The sequence below is a fragment of the Macrotis lagotis genome, chromosome 3 (assembly GCF_037893015.1).
Source record: "Macrotis lagotis isolate mMagLag1 chromosome 3, bilby.v1.9.chrom.fasta, whole genome shotgun sequence".
Classification (NCBI taxonomy): domain Eukaryota; kingdom Metazoa; phylum Chordata; class Mammalia; order Peramelemorphia; family Peramelidae; genus Macrotis; species Macrotis lagotis.
Window position 1 is genome coordinate 257,342,456 of NC_133660.1, and position 20,163 is coordinate 257,362,618.

Sequence of the window (20,163 nt, forward strand, 5' to 3'; positions counted from 1 at the left end):
ATAGTGAATTAATCCTAAGGTTTTAGAACTTTTTAAAAAAATTCTTGAGATTTTAAGCAGTGAACAGAATGAACAAAAGCAAAAACATAGTAAATTACTTATTTCCTCTCAGAACTTCACAAAAGTCCTTGAACTATAATATAAGCAAAGGATCTACCGGCATGTAACAAAGCCAGGAAGATAGCCTTTTGTGGGACCAGAGACTATGTGGCATGAAATGCTCAATATCTTGGGATAGGAAGATGGAAAACTTCTTAGAAGGATTAAGAGTAGTCAGAAATCCATAGCAGAAGGTCTTGGAAGCAGTTGTAGTGGTTGCATTCAGAGCAGGACACCTTAACCCCAGAGACTCAAGGTCCTTAACACTGCTCTGAGAGAGTTCTAAAGATCTAGTACTCTGGAATCAAAGATCCAGGAAGTCTGTTCAAGCATCATGGTGATGAAGGCCAGCTACTGTACCCCAAAATACAGCAGGGAACTCTGCCTGGCAATTGGAAGCGTAAAACTCCCGATTAGGAGCAGGAAAAATTAGTAAAGAAAACAATAGGTATTATAAAGATTTATTGGGGCAGCTAGGCAGCGCAGTGGATTAAGCACTGGCCCTGGAGTCAGGAGTACCTGAGTTCAAATCTGGCCTCAGACACTTAATAAGTACCTAGCCATGTGGCCTTGGGCAAGCCACTTAATCCCATCGCCTTGCAAAAAACAAAAAAAACAAGAAACATTTATTATTGATCAGAAAGGGACAGCTAGATGGCATAGTAAATAGATTGCCAGACCTGGGAGTAGGGAAGACCTGAGTTCAAATATGACTTCAGACATTGGCTATGTGTCCCTGGGCAAGTCACTTCACCCTGTTTGCCTCAGTTCCCTCTTTTATAAAATGAAATACAGAAGAAATGGCAAACCACTCCAGGATACCAAGAAAACTCCAAATGGGATCAAGAAGAGTCAGATACTATTGAAATGATTGAACAACAGTATAGATTCCCCCCCTCAAAAAAAAAAAAATAGAGACATCCCAAAATTCAGCCTAGAAGACAAGGATGATTTCATATAACTTAAACACTTAAAGGAAAAAAAATGAATTTTCTGTGGGGGTTTTTTGTTTGTTTTGTTTTTTAGGTTTTTGCAAGGCAAATGGGGTTAAGTGGCTTGCCCAAGGCCACACGGCTAGGTAATTATTAAGTGTCTGAGACCGGATTTGAACCCAGGTACACTCCTGACTCCAAGGTCGGTGCTTTATCCACTACGCCACCTAGCCACCCAAAAAATGAATTTTCTACAAGAATTTTATGGAAACCTAGAAGAGATCTAGTGAAGAGAGAGATTAGTGCTCCCAAAGAAAGAATTAGAAGGAGAATCAATATCCTAGAAAAGAAAATACTGATCCACACTCAGGTATTATACTCTGGAAATTGGACTAAACCATTCAGAAATCAATAATTTCATAAGACAGTAAGAAATATTAGAACACAGTGAAGAGATATATAAGAGAAAAGAAAAAAAGGTATTCCTGTTAAAGGCCTGGAAAACTAGCCAAGGAAAAAGAATTATTATACTGGGACAACTAGGTGATACAGTGAGTGGAGTTCTGACCCTGGAGTCAGGAGGACTTGAGTTCAAATTCGGCCTCATACACTTAATAGTTACCTAGTTGTACAACCTGGGGCAAAGTCAATTAACCCCATTGCCTTGCAAAGGAAAACCAAAAAAAAAAAATTATTAGACTCCTTGTAAAAACTTTGATTTTTTAAAAAAAATCTCAACACTATAAGAAAAATCATAAATGAAAACTGCCCAGATCTGAGGGCAAAGCAAAGATAGGAAGAATTCTTTTTTAAAAAAATCACAAAAGGGAAAGTTCCAGGAATGTCATAGCCCAAATCCAGAGCTTCCATATTAAAGAAATATTGTAGGAATCCTGAAAAGTTCAAATACCAAGGAACCACAGTCAGAGTAACTTAAGATTTTAATACTTCTACTAAAAATAAGAGCAAAACTTGGAATGTTCCACAAGACAAAAGGTAAAGGACTGCAACTAAGAATAACTTAAACTACAAAGCTGAATATGATCTGATGGGGGGAAATAGGTCAGTAGTAGAATTTCTCATAATTAGGGTACATGAAAAGTATATAAAACATGACAGGTGAACAAGCATTAGATGAACTTGATTTTTAATTATGTGCATACATGTATGGAAATAAAAGAGATTAAGAAAATAAGGGAATACTAGAATAGAATTAGTTTTCAGCAAAATAAACTTATGATACTGAAGGAGAGATAATAAGGGAAAAGAAAAGAATTAGTACCACTAAGGGTCAGTTGAGGAAATGGTTGACAAATTGTGGTATATGATGGTGAACAGAATATTATTGCAGTGTAAGCAATAGTACAGAGATGATTCTGGAGAGTCATACATATGAATGCCTTCAATCCCATATCCTCTATGTAGAATTTCTCTTAAGGGTGGGGGGCTTCCTTCCTTACCCTGAAGACCACTTCTGCAGTGCTGGCCGGCCCCCTCCTTCCAGGGACTCTCTTTTGGGCAGATCAGGTCACTTTCCAGATTTTAGCACCATGTCTTCTTCTGGATAGCTTTTCTTGAAGCTTCCCACCCCCCAAGCATGGAACTCCTCAAGACAGCTGTCTTGAGCCTTGTCTTTGTATCCCCAGCACCTGACCCATAAGAAACACTTAATACATGTTTCTTACCTCATGGAGTAAAACAAACAAAATCAGGAGTACTCTGTCTGCCGCTCTAAAGGACTCAATGCTTAATTAATGCACCGACCAACCTGTCATGAAGCTCAGAGGCCAGACATGAAATGGATGCAAGGATTGAATGAAGTGTACAGTTTTGTACCTGACCCCTCTGTTTGTTATATTGGAGGGATTTGTGGTTTTTAATTTGGGAGTGGTATTTTGAGTTGGGGAGAACAGGAGGCAGCCCAGACCAAGCAGGGCAGTTGTGAAAGTGACCCATGGAAATGGAGAGCCAGGGTAACCATGTGGAAGGAAGCTGGAGAGGATCAGTGCGAAACAGCTCGAACACCCCGGGAGGAATTCTAGTCCTAGGGGTCAGTGGGCCACTGGTACCTGGGGGGTTCCAGATACCTGGGCACAGTAACAGGAGTGGGTATAAACAGGCTACCTAGTTCAGGTCACAGATCCAGGTTGGGCCAAGATCTGTGCAGAGGGGTAGTCGTCCCAGAGAGGGAGATGCTGGGGCAGTGCTACAAAAGGCAGGTCAGAAGTCAGCAGGGTGGGGTTCAGTCTCCAGGCATGGAACAGCATCTTGGTTCTAGTATGGGGCCCAGTCTGCAGAGGAAAAGCTGCCCAAGGAGAGCCTACAAGGCTGCTGCTCTTAGATTGGAGTGGAGGCCTTTTGCTCAGACTCAAAACCACATCAGGAATTTTCAAGCCCCCCAGTCTGTCTTTGAGATCTTGGCATAACAACACTCAATACCCCAAGAAAGCAGCAATAATACCAGGCCAGACTTTCCCTCCAGAAGTGCAACAGTGTCTGTCCCTAAATCTTAAGAGGTTATTCTAGAAGAATAGGCAAACAGGAAAAGAATCTCCCCATTAGGAGCTTTAATGGGGGGGGGGGGGTCAGAGACATTTAAGATACAAACCCAGAAGAGAAATTATCCCAAAATATCTACAAGAAAGGAAAAGCACAGCTTGTTCACTAATTCAACTAGAATTCCCAGAAAAGATGAAACAAGAGTTAAAAAATGTTTTTTTTAAATGAAGAGAGAGCACTTGGAAAAAAAATTGGAAAAGAAATGAGAGCTGTGGAAGAAAGCTTTTGCTTAGGAATTAATGGGAATGGCACAGGATATGCAAAGTCTTGCCCAAGCAACAGACTTAAATAAAATTGGAATGAACAAAATAAAAACTAGTGATGATGAAGAAAACCACAAAAAAATTAAACTTGGGTGAATAGTGTATAAAGAACTAAATAAGGATAAACTTCCATTCAAGTGTTGGAAAGTAATAATAGTACTTGTGCATTTTCTCTGATCCCTAATAGCATCAGAGATGGGGGAATCTAATTAGACAGGTCAAGGAGTGGCTCTGTTAGGGCTTCACTACATCTAAAAAGAGAATGGGCCATCTAGGATCCAGGACAAAATCATGTTTTACTTTTAAAGCCCTTATAACCTGGCCCCTTACCTATGGCCTGCATCACCCTCTTCACTTAAGTCACAATGACCTTGCTCTTCTTAAGCCATGATCCTCCCATCTCGTGACTGGAAAGTTTCATTGACTGCCTGACATGCCTGTTATTTTCTTCCCAGCTTCCTTGACTGCCTTCCCACAAGTCCCAGATTAAATCCTGTTTTCCTGGCCCTTCTTAATCTTCTCTCTTCTGAGATTGTCTCCAGTTTATCCTGAGGGTATCTTGTTGGCACAGTTGTTTGGCAGCAGGGACAACTTTTTCTCCATTTCTTTGTAACTCTAGCTCTTAGTAGAGTGTGGCACATCATTGGTACTTCATAAATGCCTTTTGACTTTTCTTAAGGGTGAAAGACACCACTAATAGAGGCGTGTCGAATTCAGCAAATGTTTGTTTAGTCCTGATCTGAAAGATGGTGTCCATTGTATTTTTCCATCTTGCAATCTTTTAGGATATTGCCAATAAAGAATTAAAACATGCTGTATTACTGCATTTCACTTACAAATGCTTGTCCAGAAGGATTGATGAATTTAAGATGAGGACTAGATTTGACTACTAGGCTGGAAATTTCCTACTTTTGTTTTATTAAATCAGTTAATCTGGCAAAATGAGATTTTACTTTCATTTAATGATCTAGCAATGGAACAATAGAACATTTTAACTGTGAAAATGTGTCTGCTGATAAAGTGGTATTATTTTGTAGTGAAGTGTTTCAAAGAATGCATTGGAAAGGACTATTGACCATTTAATGCTAGCTGAACAAAAATTCCCTTTTTATCATATCAGACAAGTAGTCATTTAAGTCTTTGCATAAAGAATATGAGGTAGAACTCATTAGCTTCCAAGGTAGCATTTTGTACTTGATAGCTTACAGAATTTGAGTTAGCACAGATCTCACAGACCCTTATATTCACCTTAAATTTGCCTCCTTAACTTCTACTTTGAGTTCTGCCCTTGGGGGGGGGGGGGGGAGGAGAACATTCCTCTTCCATCTGAAAGTCCGTCAAAGACTTGAAGATAGTTATCATATTCTTCCATTTTCTCTAGGCTAAACATCCCTTTACAGTTTGTGATCATTTTATAGGCACGTGTAAGGGAGTCTCTGGCAGAGAGGACAGAGAATCTGGCTATGGTGCAAATATGTTATAGTGGGGAATTCCTGTTTCATTTGGGCATGTACTTGTTGGCCACTGAGGTCTCTTAGAATTTTCAAATCATCCTCCCTCTAACTTTTGAATTAGGGGGACAAAATACTCTCATATATTTGCTTATCTCGAGTACTACTATCAGCCCCAAATTGTCACTGTTTTAGCAGAGAATTTCCACCTTTGTTCAAATTTTCTGTCACCAAATTTGAACCATCCAGAAAGGAAAAATAGATTATCTTGGTATGCCACATTTGTACTTAGCCAGTAAAATGATCCCTGAGTTTTTTGTGGAATGAAGGAGAGTTTTGTATCTATTTAGGCAGTGATCAGGAAGGTATTAGAAAGGCTTCTTCCTCTAATGCCTCTTCCCCTCCTTTTGCCCCCTTCTTTGATGCTTATTTTTATTTAATTTTAACTAAATAAATGAGTTTGCTGTTGATGGATGCATGTGGTATGCTTTTTCCCCATGTCACTCTTTTCCCTTAGAAAATTAATAAATACTAGTATTTAAATGTGATTTGGTTTAATTTAATATCTCTTGTTTTCTATCTTTAGAACTGGCATCCCTTCCCTTTCTTATTCCCCTCATATTCTGTATTTCTGGCATCATTTGTTTACATACTTTTTCAAAAAAAAAGCATATATGTGAAAAGGTCTGTTGTGTATGAAAGCCCTTGGAGAAAGAACCTAAGGTATTTACTAAAAGCAAAGAGTCTGTGTTGTTATTTTTACCTTTCCTTTTTAGACACTGTTTTCATCTAACAGATGAAACACAGAGAGACACATACCCACATACTTGGAGTCAAAATACTAGTAGCTTTTGAACTCATTTTATCCATGATTTCCACTTATTTCTTACCATTGAAAATGAAAGCACTTAAAGTAATCTCATATTTTAAATTAATTTACTGAATTTACCTATCTGAACTTTCCCCTTATTTATACATTATTACCCACTGTAGAAAGTTCTTTACTCCCATGGTAAATGCTGTGCCTTTGGTAGGAACTTGTGAGCTTGATTCCTATCTATACCTTTGACTTAGTATATTAAGTAAAGTGTTGTTGGTGGTGGTTTGGTTCATTTGTTTGGGTTTTAATAGCAAGCAATTGTTTATTTGATGTGGGAATCAGGAGAGACCAGGTTTATAAAATTCTGGCTCTGACACTTAACAGGTGTATGTTCAAAAATAATTTTCTTCCTGTTTGGGTGTTGTAGGGCAAATTCTTTGAAAGCTCTTAAAAGGCTGTATGAATGTTTTCTAACCTCCATGAAACTTTTATAGCTACTAAATCCATGCCTAGCCCATTCTGACCTAATTTAATTATCCTCTGACAATAGTAACTCTTATCCTGACAATGGAAATAGTAAAGTAGTTGAATAAATGTTTCTAGTAGTAAGACAATTCCTTAAACAGTGAAAAAGATTATTAGACAACTAAGATATGTGCAAAGATAGTATTTATTCAAACTAATCTAGAATTTGAATTTGCAGTGGCATCTAAAATGTTTCAGAGATTAATGAGTTAGCTCCCTTTTTCTGGTTGTTGGCACTCATTTATTCAAATATAGTAGCTGATTTTACAGTACATGATCTGTGTGGTGTACTTCGGATAGGAATCTGATCAAAAATGAAATACTTTTATATGTTAATAGACTAAGTGCTAACAAACTGATTTCATTTTGTGCAAGATTTTCATTTATTTTAACTACATATCAAGATAAGAGGCTCCCCCCTCCCTCATTTGGACATAAGTGAAAGTTTAATAAAAGTTAAGGTTAAACTTAAATCTCATATACTATCCCTATTTATAAAGTCTAAATTTTTTTAATTGTTTTGATTAAAATAGCTGCATCCTTGGAATTGTAAGTTTACCACAGTGTTTTTTTTTTGTAAGTTTGTCTTTATGCTATTACTGTTAGATTTTGACATCTCGTGAGCTTTACTAAAACAGAATTGAATCATGCCTATTTGGATTGGAAAAATTTAATGAACATGCATCACAAATTAGGTGTTCATTATGTTGTTTGATCTTGGAAAAGTGGGTTCTCTAGCCTTCGTTCTCTGTATCGTAAAGTAAAAGATTTACACTACTACTACTGCTAAGATAACTTACAATTCTAACTCTCATGAGAAGCTGCTATCAGATAGGTACCTCATTTTTGTAAAGTTTTTTTGACTCCAAAGGACAGTACCATATTCTCTATTAAGTAATTAAAAATACCTTGGAGATCAGTTCAGCTACTTACTTTTCATTTTTACAACTGGGTAGCTCCAGACTTGCCTAGAACAGAGTAAAGTAATGAGTGAAATAATTTTGTCTCTCCCATACCTCCCTATTCCTATATCCAACCTTAGCTCTGTTCTCCAAAAGGAAGAACTCTTGGGGACTTTCACTTATTCTTATTTAGCCTGGGACTCTCCTTAGCCTCTTAATTCTGTCACTGTTCTCCCTTTTACTAAATAGAGTTTCATTTCTTAGATCTCTTTTAGATAGAATTTTTAATGCTAGCAACTTTTTTTTAAAGTTTTTGCAAGGCAAATGGGGTTAAGTGGCTTGCCCAAGGCCACACAGCTAGGTAATTATTAAGTGTGTGAGGCTGGATTTGAACTCAGGTCCTCCTGACTTCAGGGCCAGTGCTCTATCCACTACATCACCTAGCTGCCCCAATGCTAGCAACTTCTAGTAAAGCATTTAGCTTTGTTCTTCTGGCTCCCCTTTTTCCCGTCTTTCTGGGAGAACTGTAAAGAAAGCTCCCATCCCTCACCCAAAGATAGATTTTTTTCCTTTAGAAATTTCTTTTCTTATCCCCAAGCTATCTGTTTTCTTTAATCTCATTCATTTCAACCCAAGCCCTTTAGTTCTATTCCAGATTGTTCTTCCCATTGCCACTTCCCAGATTTTCCCTCTACCATTTTCACTTAGCAATTTCTACTTTGGGTTTGATGCTATACAGTTTTTATTATTGAATTCAGATCCTGGTGGTCATTATCTGTTTATCCCTCAGTACATTTTCCTTCTTTCCTTAATGAGAATTTTCACTGCACACTCTGCCAATTGTCTTAGGGTCTTCAACTTCAACTGTCACAAGTGTTTCACATTCATGAACTCTTAAATTCCTTTATCTGATCATATTTTATCATTTTTTCTTTATACCTCATGATCTCCAGCTTTATTCTTTTGGCTTCATAACCACCATTTGCTCTAATCCTTAGTTTCTTTCTTTTAGGGCATTGTCCCTTCATTGGCTGCACTTATTAACCTTTTTCAATCTCAACTCCTTGGTGAATCAGTCTATATCCTTGTAGCCCTCCTTAACTCTCAGAGTCTTTACTCTCTCCTTTTAGTTCATAATGCCTTACTGGAGGAAATTATAAAACTGATTTGACCCATTACAAATTTGTCATCTTATATCTTCTGGGCCCTCCAGTGCAGTGAAGAAAGTTCTCATGTCTCCTTCAACTTCTTACAACAACCCTCTTCCAAATTCTCCTAAAGACCTCGCCTATTACTTTGGTAGAAAAATTGATGCCATTATATTCCAACATGAGGAAAAAGATTCTCATAATTCTTGAGAATTGTAACTGTAACAGAGGGAATATACCTAGCTAGAAGTGATGGGACATTCATGACCTATCCATGAGACTGCTATCCAATGGGATGAAATTGGCTATAACCCCGCTTGGGAGAAAGACTAACTCTCAAGAATTTTAACTTTATTAGATAGAATGTACTTAGCTAAAAGTGATGGATACTCAGAATTTTCTATGACTCAGCATGATTTTATAAACACTACCTCCTTAAAGGAGACAGGAGGGGGGAGGGGGAGGGGATTGAATGGGGTAAATCTCATTACATTTAGAGGTGCAAAATGCCTATGGTAATAGAGGGGAAGAAGGGAGGAGATGAGAAACATCTGAATCTTCTCATCAGACTTGGCTTAAAGTCAATTTACACACATACTCAGTTAACTTAAAAAAACATCTAACCTTTCAAGTACTAAAAGGGGGGGGCAGAGAAAGGGAGGGGGAGTGGGGGAAAAGGGGGAACTAATAAGGGAAGGGAAAGGGGAAAAAAGGGGAAGGGGAAAGAAAGGGGGGTGGATATAAGAGGGCAAACACACTGAAGGGGGTGGTATTCAGAAACAAAATACTGGGGAATACGATAAGGGAGGAAAGTGGGAGAAATACAAACAGAGGGAAGAAAGCATGGAGGGCAATAACTAATTAGTAATCATAACTTTGAATGTGAATGGGATGAACTCTCCCGTAAGCCAAATAGCAGAGTGGATTGAAAACCATAATCCTACAGTATGCTGCTTACAAGAAACTCATTTGAACTAGAGAGATACATATAGAGTAAAGGTAAAAGGTTGGAGCAAAATATATTTTGCTTTCAGCTGAAGTGAAAAAAGCAAGGGTAGCATCTTTATCTTAGATAAAGCAGCTGCAAAAATGGATAGCATTAAAACAGATAAGGAAGGAAACTTTATCCTCCTAAAAGGTACCATAGACAATAAAGTTATTTCAATACTAAATATATATGCACCTGATGGGATAGCATCCAAATTCTTAGAGGAGAAGCTGAGAGAACTACAGGAAGACATAGATAGCAAAACTCTACTAGTGTGAAACCTCAACCTCTCACTCTCATATCTAGATAAATCAAATTATAAAATAAGCAAGAAAGAAGTTAAGGAGGTAAATAAAATGTTAAAAAAAACTAGATATGGTAGACTTATGGAGGAAATTGAATGGGATAGAAAGGAATATATCTTTTTCTCTGCAATACATGAAACTAATACAAAAATTAACCATGTACTAGGACATAAAAACCTAATGATCAACTGCAGAAGGGCAGAAATAGTGAATACATCTTTCTCAGATCACAATGAAATAAAAGTCACATGCAGTATTGGGCCAAGGAGATATAGATCCAGAACCAATTGGAAACTGAATAACCTCTTTTTTTAAAGGTTTTTTTGCAAGGCAAACGGGATTAAGTGGCTTGCCCAAGGCCACACAGCTAGGTAATTATTAAGTATCTGAGACCAGATTTGAACCCAGGTACTCCTGACTCCAGGGCCAGTGCTTTATCCACTGCACCACTTAGCCACCCCTGAATAACCTCATTTTAAAGAATGAGTGGACCAAAAAGCAAATTATAGAAAGAATTAATCATTTTATCCTAATGACAATAATGAAACAACATACCAAAACCTAAGGGATTCACTCAAAGCAACTGTCAGGGGATATATTATATTTTTAAATGCTTACATGAATAAATTAGAGAAAGAGGAACTCAATGAACTAAATATGCAACTAGAAAACTTAGAAAGAACAAATCAAAAATCCCCAACTAAATACCAAATTAAAAATTCTAAAAATTAAAGTAGAAATTAATAAAATCGAAAGCAAAAAAACTATTGAATTAATAAATAAAAAACAAAGTTGGTTTTATGAAAAAACCAAGAAAATTGATAAACCTCTGGTTAATTTAATTAAAAAAAGAAAGAAGAAAACCAGACTGCTAGCATCATAAATGAAAAAGGTGAACTTACCACCAATGAGGAGGAAATTAAAGTAATAATTCAAAATTATTTGCCCAACTATGCCAATAAACTTGGTAATCTAAGTGAAATGGATGAATATTTACAAAAATATAAGTTGCCCAGGTTAAATGAAGAGGAGATTAAACAATTCAACAAGCCATCATTGAACTCCCTAAGAAAAAATTTCAGGGCCTGATGGATTCACAAGTGAATCTGACCAAACATTTAAGGAACAATTGGTTCCAGTTCTATAAAAACTCTTTGGAAAAATAGGGAAAGATGGAACTCTACCTAACTCTTTCTATGAAACCAATATGGTGCTGTTGCCTAAACCAGTAAGAGTTAAAACAAAGATAAAAAATTATAGACCCATCTCCCTGATAAATATAGATGCAAAAATCTTAAAATCTTAGCAAGGGGGCAGCTAGGTGGCAAAGTGTATAGAACACTGACCTTGGAGTCAGGAGTACCTGAGTTCAAATCCCGTCTCAGACATTTAATAATGACCTAGCTGTGTAGCCTTGGGCAAGCCATTTAACCCCATTGCCTTGCAAGAACTGAAAAAAAAAAATCTTAGCAAAACAATTACAACAAGTTATCACTAGGATAATATATTATTATCAAGTAGGATTTATCCCAGGAATGCAGGGTTGGTTCAATGTTAGGAAAACTGTTAGTATAATTATATCAATAACATACCCATCAGAAATCAAATGATCATATCAATAGATGCTGAAAAAGCTTTTGACAAAATACAGCACCCATTCCTATTAAAAATACTAGAGGATGTAGGAATAAATGGACTGTTCCTTAGAATAATTAGAGTATCTATCTGAAACCATCAACAGGCATTATATTAACTGGGGAGAGGCTAGAGGCATTCCCAATAAAATCAGGGGTGAAACAAGGATGCCCATCATCACTACTACTATTCAATATCATATTAGAAATGTTAGCTTCAGAGGCGGCTAGGTGATACAGTGGATAAAACACCGGCCCTGCAGTCAGGAGTACCTAGGTTCAAATCCGGTCTCAGACACTTAATAATTACCTAGCTGTGTGGCCTTGGGCAAGCCACTTAACCCTGTTTGCCTTGCAAAAACCTTAAAAAAAATGTTTGCTGCAGCAATTAGAGAAGAAAAAAGAAATTAAAGGAATTAGAATTGGGAAGGAAGAGACAAAACTCTCACTCTTTGCAGATGACATGATGGTCTACCTAGAGAATCCCAAGAAATCATCCAAAAACTACTGGAAACTATTGGCAATTTTATCAAAGTTGCAGGATATATAATAAACTCTCATAAATCCTCAATTTTTCTATATATGTCTAGCAGAGAAATCCCATTCAAAGTAACCTCAGACAATATAAAATACCTGGGAGTCTATTTGCCAATGAAGACTCAGAAACTTTTTGAAAACAATTATAAAACACTTCACACAAATTAAATCAGATTTAAATAATTGGGCAAATATCAACTGCTCATGGATAGGTAGAGCTAATATAACAAAATGACAATTCTACCAAAACTAAACTATCTGTTTAGTGCCCTACCAATCAAAATTCCAAAAAATTAATGAGTTAGAAAAAGTTGTAAGTAAATTCATATGGAGAAATAAAGTCAAGAATTTCTAGGAATTTAATGCAAAAAAAGTGCAAAAGAAGGGGATTTAGCTCTACCTGATCTAAAATTATATTATAAAGCATCAGTCATTAAAACTATCTGGTATCAGCTAAGAAATAGAGTGGTGGACCAGTGGAATAGACTAGGTGCAATAGCAAGAAACAATTATAGTGGTCTGCTGTTTGATAAACCCAAAGAGTCCAGCTATTGGGATAAAATCTCTCTCTTTGATAAAAACTGCTAGGATAATTGGAAGTTAGTATGGAAGAAACTTAGATTAGACCAACATCTCACACCCTTTAGCAAGATAAGATCCAAATGGATACAGGATTTAGACATAAAAACAGTACTTTAAGCAAATTAGAAGATAAAGGACTAGTTTACCTGTCAGATCTATGGAAAGGGGAGCAGTTTATGACTAAGGAAGAGTTGGAGAACATCACCAAAAACCAATTAGATGATTTGGATTGCATTAAATTAAGAAGCTTTTTGCACAGATAAAACCAATGTGACCAAGATCAAAAGAAATGTAGTAAATTGGGAAATAATCTCTACAACTAATGATTCTGACAAAGGACTCATTTCTAAAATATACAGGGAACTGAGTCATATTTTTAAAACAAAAAGCCATTCCCCAATTGACAAATGGTCAAAGGATATGCAAAGGCAATTTACAGATGAGGAGATCAAAGCAATCCATAGCCATATAAAAAATGCTCTAAATCATTAGTTATTAGAGAAATGCAAATTAAAGCTTCTCTGAGGTACCACCTCATACCTCTCAGATTGGCCAATATCACCAGAGAGGATAATGATCATTGTTGGAGGGGTTGTGGGAAATCTGGGACGCTATTACACTGTTGGTGGAGCTGTGAACTTATCCAACCTTTATGGAGAGAAATTTGGAACTACGCCCAAAGGGCAACAGAGATGAGCATACCCTTTGATCCAGCAATACCACTGCTGGGTCTGTATCCTGAAGAGATGATGAAAAAAGGGTAAAAACATCACTTGTGTAAAGATATTCATAGCAGCCCTGTTTGTGGTGGCTAAGAATTGGAGATCAAGTGAATGTCCTTCAATTGGGGAATGGCTTGGCAAGCTATGGTATATGTATGTCATGGAACACTATTGTTCTATTAGAAACCAGGAGGGATGGGAATTCTGGGAGCACCCTAACAGCAACATGGGGGTGATGATCAACCTTGATGGACCTGCTCATTCCACCACTGCAAGAACCAGGGACAATTTTGGGCTGTCTGCAATGGAGAATACCATCTGTATCCAGATAAAGAACCATGGAGTTTGAGCAAAGTTTAAGGACTGTTCCCTTTAATTTAGGGGGGGGGAACTGCTATCTTATTGTCTGATCTTGTTATCTCTAATACTTTTTGTTTCTTCCTTAAGGATATGATTTCTCTCTCATCACAGTCAATTTGGATCAATGTACGACATGGAAACAAAGTAAAGACTGACAAATTGCTTTCTGTGGAGGGGTAGGGGTGGGGAGAGGGAAATAAGATTGGGGGAAAAATTGTAAAACTCAAATAAAATCTTTAATAAACTAAAGAAAAAAATTGATGCCATATCTTTTATCATTTTTAATGGCACAGTAGTATTCCATTTCATTCAAAAAAAATAATTAGTTCCATCACCAAGATAATGGGTTTTTTATTAGTTTCCAGTTCTTTCTGATAACAAAAAGGAGTATTTATGCATACTCCTACTTGGAAGAGTCCCTTTTTTTCTTTTGATCTTATGGGTAAAGATTTAATAGTGGTATTGTTGGATCAAAGGTTATAACCCACTTCCGTAATTTGAATAACATAGTTCACAGCCTCAGTAGCTGTACACACTATTTTCCCCCAGTTTTTCCAACATTTGTTTTGTTTGTTTTTGTTTTTGGTTGTTTTTGCCACTTGGTAGGTGTGAAGTAGAACCTCTGGATTGCTTTGATTTGTATTTTTCTAATTTTTTTTGTGATTTACAGTGTAACTCTTTCTAGGTTGGATTTTTTTTCCTCTGACCATTTATTGATTGTCAAATTATTCCCATAAATTTGAAGCCATTCCCTAGATCTTTCTTTTTTAAAAAAATTATTTATTTGAGGCAATGGAGTTAAGTGATTTACCCAATGTCACATGGCTCTAGGCAAGTGTCTGAGACCAGATTTGAACTCAGGTCCTCCTGATTGCAGTGCTGCTGTTCTATCCACTGTGCCACCTAACTGCCCACCTAGAACTCTTTTAATAAGACCTTTATCAGATAAATTTGCCACAGATTTTCTCCCCAAGTTAACCTACTTCCCTTATTTTAGCTGCATTGCTTTTGTTTGTTCAAAACCATTAATTTATTCCTCTCTCTTCTCTGTTCTTTCCTTACTCAGAGCACAGTCATAGTTTCTTAACCTTTCTCTGTTTTTTGAAACCCCTCTTCACGAATACTGTCCATGGTTAGAACTTATTTTGCTTACGATATCCCTCTCTGAATTTACCCTCCAACTCAGTCTTTCCTAACCTCCCCATCCCATTTCTTCTCTGAACTCTGTGAATGCTCCCCTTCTTTGATCTGTTCAGATAAATTTCATATGTCACTCACTTCCTTCTTACCCCATCTTCCTTCTTACAATCTTCTACTTACATAATGATTATATGAGAATTTCTTCCACTCTTTCTTTCCCTTTTTTCTCCATAGTATGTTCCTATCCCCCTTCTATTCCTTTCTTTTTTTAAATAAAAAAAGATGTAACAAAAGATGTAAAAAAAAAATCACTCCAAGGCCCTCTGTAACTCCTGATATTAGATTCCTCCATTAGAAGGTATATGTTTTGTTCTTTTTTAGTCTCTTCTGATTCTCCTATGTTTGTATTGTAAAGTTTCTGCTTACCTCTGTTCTTTTTCACCAAGGAATGTTTGATAGTCTTCTCTTCCATTAGAGTTCCATTTTTTCCCTGTTTTAGTTTTACTGAATGAATCATTCTTTGTGTTAAACCTGTACCTTTTGCTTTTTTAAAAGTATCGCATTCCAAATTCTGTTCCTTTATAGTGGTAGCAGTTAAATCTTGTATGATCCTGTGGTTCTTTGTCTTTTGAATTCTTTTGTTCCATTTGTTTGTGGTATTTGCCTCTTTGACCTGGAAACTCTGAATTTTGGTTGCATTGTTCTTGGGAGTTTTTGTTTCGGGGTTTCTTTAAGGAAGTTATATATGAATTCTTTCTGTTTTCTGTTTGTCCTTGGGTCTAAAAAATCTGGATAGTTTTTTTCATGGGTTTTTTTAAGGTTTTGCAAGGCAGTGGGGTTAAGCGGCTTGCCCAAGGCCATACAGCTAGGTAATTATTAAGTGTCTGAGGCCAGACTTGAACTCAGGTACTCCTGACTCCAAGGCAAGTGCTCTATCCACTGTGCCACCTAGCCACCCCCTTTCAAGAGATTTTGAGAAGCATATTTTTGTAATATGGAGTATTATTGTACTGTAAGAAATGAAGGGCAGGGAGTTTCAGGAAAATGTGGCAAGACCTATCTGAACTGATGCAGAGAGAAGTGAAGAGAATGAGGAGGTCATGGTGCACAGTAACAGCAATGTTGTAATGATGATAAAATCCTTAGCTATTCTGATCAATAATATAGTGATCCAAGAAGATTCCAGAGGACTCATGATAAAAAAATGCTCTCTACCATCAGACAAATAATTGATAAAATTTTGAGTATAAATTGAATGTAATTTTCTCGCTCTTTATTTTTCCTTGCCCTTTTTTATATGACTTATATGTAAGTATGTTTTTGCATGATTTTACATGAATAATTGATATCCTACTGCTTGCCTTCACAATGGGTAGAGGGAGGAAGAGAGGATTTAGAACTTAAATTTAAAAAAGAAAAGAATGTTAAACATCAAATTTAGATTAAGAAATAACAATGAGAGGAAGAATAATTTTAGGAGAAGGTAGTTATAGAAAAAGATGAGGAGTGGCTAGGCCGCACAGTGGATACTGGTCCTGGAGTCAGGAGTTCATACATGAGTTCAAATCCAACCTCAGACACTTAATAATTACCTAGCTGTGTGGCCCTTGGGCAAGCCACTTAACCCCATTGTCTTGCAAAAACTTTAAAAAAAATGAAATAAGAAGTTATGGTATAAATAGAGAATAACAGAATTTGTAATCAAGGAAGTATAACATTTATGAATAATGATGAGCTTTGGTTTCTCAGGCTAGCATGCTTTTTAGTGGATCCAAAACTGTTACATCACTATTCTTTTGGTTTTGCAAACTCGAAACCTGAATTTGGGTCTGGACCAACAGCATTATCAACTTACCCCTGGTTGGATTTCATTAAATTGTTGCTGGCCGGGCCACTAGGTAGAGCAGTGGATAGAGCACCGGCCTTGGAGTCAGGAGTACCTGAGTTCAAATCCGGCCTCAGACACTTAATAATTGCCTAGTTGTGTGGCCTTGGGCAAGTCACTTAGCCCCATTTGCCTTGCAAAAACCCTAAGAAAAAAAATTATTGCTGGCCAAGGGGAAGAGACCCCATGTGCAAAAATATTTAAAGCAACTCTTCCCAAAGAATGGGAAATTAAGGGAATGCTCATCAGTTGGCAATGGCTGAACAAATTGTGGGATATAAATGTTACGGAGCACTACTGTTGTGTGAAATCATGAATTGGCTGGACTTTAGAGAAGCCTGGAAAGACTTAAATTAACTGATGCTGAGTGAAGTTTGCAGAACTAGGAGAATGTTGTACACATAAACAGCAACATTGTGAGATGGATGAGCCCCTCTCAGCGGTACAGTGATCAAGGACAATCAATATCCTTATGGAAAATGATATTCACCACTGAAAAAACAAAAGACGGAGGTAGAATGCAGAACAAAACATACTGGGGTTCACTTTTAAAAATTCTTTTGTTTTTTCTTTCTCATGATTTTTTTTCTCCTTAGCTTTAATTCCTCTTACACACCATTACTAATGGAAATATGTTGAACACAATTGTATATGTACAACATATATCAGATTGCTTGCTTCCATAGGAAGGGGGGAAGTAAAAAAATGTGGAACTCAGAAATTTTGCAAATGAATGAATGTTAAAAATTATCTTTGCATATTATTGGAAATATATTTTTTTAAAAAAACGATGATTGCTGATGTCAAATATATTTCTCTAGGTTTAAGATGATAGAATTGGAGACTCCCTTTGGTTCTGAGCTCCTGAACTATTTATTCATTTGTAGTCATCAGAATGGCTAGGGTATGGAGTAAAGATCCTTGGGTCAGAGCCACACAATGACCACTCACTAATGTTCTGTTTCTGCTCCTTGCCCAGGACACAGCTTGAGGCTCCCAGACCGTTGCTGTCATGTCTATCAGGGTGCAAATTCTTCCCAAGTCCAGGCTGGAGCTATAATTCAGCTCAGATTTGAGCCCTTCTCCTGGGCTCAGTTACAGGTCCTTCTGTACAGATCTCAGTTCTCTTATTGCCCACCGAGTTCAGATCCCAGACCTAATTCAATCCCTAATGGGAAGGCTCTTTACTCTGACCTCCTGGCTAGATCTTGGCTCAGCATCCTAAGGCCTCTGGTGACCTGGGCTGGAAAAATGACCCACTGGGAATTTTCCTCATGTTACTTGATCAGGACTTGAGTTGTATTTTCTTGGTTTTTGTGGAGTAGTTTAGAGGGAATTTGGGCTATACTGCCTATTTTTTGGCTATTGTGCTTTGGTCTCAAAATTCAGTTCTAATCTCACCTTGTAGGGGAGATCTTTCCTGTTCCCCTCAGTTTTTAGGGCCTAAGTTGTCACCTTGTTAGATGAAGCTTCTGGAAGGTAGGCATTGTTTAAATACCTTTCATTGTATCCCCTATTTAACATGCCAGGTGAATAGTATTTTTTGATTCATTTTTTAAGTTTAGGGAATTCTGGAAATGTCAAATATCTATATTCAAATAAGTACAAAAACACTTCTCACTCCAGTCAATTGATCAGTGTTCCTTGCACTTGTGTGCCAGGCAGTCTGCCAGGGCTTGGGGAGAGAGAGAGGAGTATAACAGCTGCTGTCCTTAAGGAGCTGGCTTTGGGCATATCAGAAAACCAGGGAATTTCTGGGAGCTCCAGCAGTTTGAGGAGCCATTTAGGAGAGGCCTTGAGAATGTGGACTTCTGTTGTTTTACTTTTGCTTTGAATTACACGAAGTTTTATTTTCTTTCATTTATGCAAATAATCATTTCTGGATCCTCTGAGAGTACTTGAGTGCATTCTTGTCTTGTACCTTCAGCTCCCAGCACAGTGCCAGGTGCAAGCGCTAAGAAATGCTTGTAGTTGGAATGTAACTGAAATGGCAGGGGTAGAAGGAAAAGTCTGTAATATTGTATGTTACATAGATAAGCATAAGAGAGAGAGAGAGAGAGAGAGAGAGAGAGAGAAAAGAGATGAAAATAGTTAATTTTATTACTCAAAAACTTAAGAATCTAATGATATTCTTGTCAAGAATTTAGCTTAAATCAGAAATATATTCCTTATTGTCTGGCTTCTCAATTAAGTTAGCTCTTGAGTAAAATATTAATTATACTTTTTTAAAAAAAATCTTTAAAAATACTTTTTTTAAAAAATCTTTTTTCTTGTGTCATTGAAACGTTTTTTTCATTGTGACAAGATAGGAAGAGTTCTGGATTTGAAGTAAGGAAGATAAGGTTAAAACTATCAGATTCTGGGGCGGCTAGGTGGCACAGTGGATAGAGCACCTGCTCTGGAGTCAGGAGTACCTAAGTTCAAATCCAGCCTCAGACACTTAATAATTACCTAGCTGTGTGGCCTTGGGCAAGCCACTTAACCCCATTGCCTTGCAAAAACTAAAAAACAAAACAAAACGAAAAACTATCAGATTCTAGCCTGCTTCAAGTAATTCACTGTTTAGTGAGGAAGTTCCCTTACCAGAATTTCCCTTCTAGGGGAGAAAAATCACTGATGCTTTATTTTGATCAAACTAACTTTTGGTTCATTGATTTATATTTTCATCAAATTATTGGTTAAAGCTTTTGGCTTACCTAAGCTTTGTCTGTTTGTAGTATGGGACAGTTTATCTTTAGTCTCTGCTTTTAATATTCTCTAGTTTAAACTATGGAGGAGGACATTCATCACAATCTGAAGCAGATCTTCTTCACAGACAGAATTATGGCACCTCTCATTCGCTTCCTGGATATGCTGCCACACATCACTCTGCTGGTAATGCTTCTATTGTCAAGTCCTTCTTGACACCCAGTAGATTGGAGGGAGGGGAGGGACAGTGCTGTTGATATTTTGAGTTTGGAATATGGACGAAAATAGAGCCAGACTGAAAGGAAACAAATAAATATGAGAATAAATGTTTTATATCATGTTGATGGATCAATAAAGACAATTATTAGATTAAAAAATTATATACTATTTAAAGAAATGAAACTATAGTTTTATTTTTGAGACCAGGTCTCCCTATCTTGCCCAGGCTAGAGGCACAGCAGCTATTCCCAAGCCTGATCTCACTCTTGATCAGCACAGAAGTTTTGACCTGCTAAGTGTGTGATGGGGGCTGCTTCACTCCTCCTTAGGCAGCCTGTTGCTCCTGGGCTCTCTCATCTTGATGCTGGATTTAACAGTGGATACCTGTTAGGCTTGAGCTCAGG

The 20,163-nt window shown here is 37.1% G+C and overlaps 1 protein-coding gene across 1 annotated transcript in view; it reads left to right on the forward strand.

Moving 5' to 3' along the window:
- The window catches only part of QSER1 (glutamine and serine rich 1), a 101,948-nt gene that overhangs the window by 39,785 nt on the left and 42,000 nt on the right, over positions 1-20,163 (forward strand). The window contains exon 2 of the mRNA XM_074230435.1: positions 19,614-19,726. Coding sequence (XP_074086536.1) covers positions 19,614-19,726 — 113 coding nt within the window. The remainder of the gene's footprint in view (positions 1-19,613; positions 19,727-20,163) is intronic.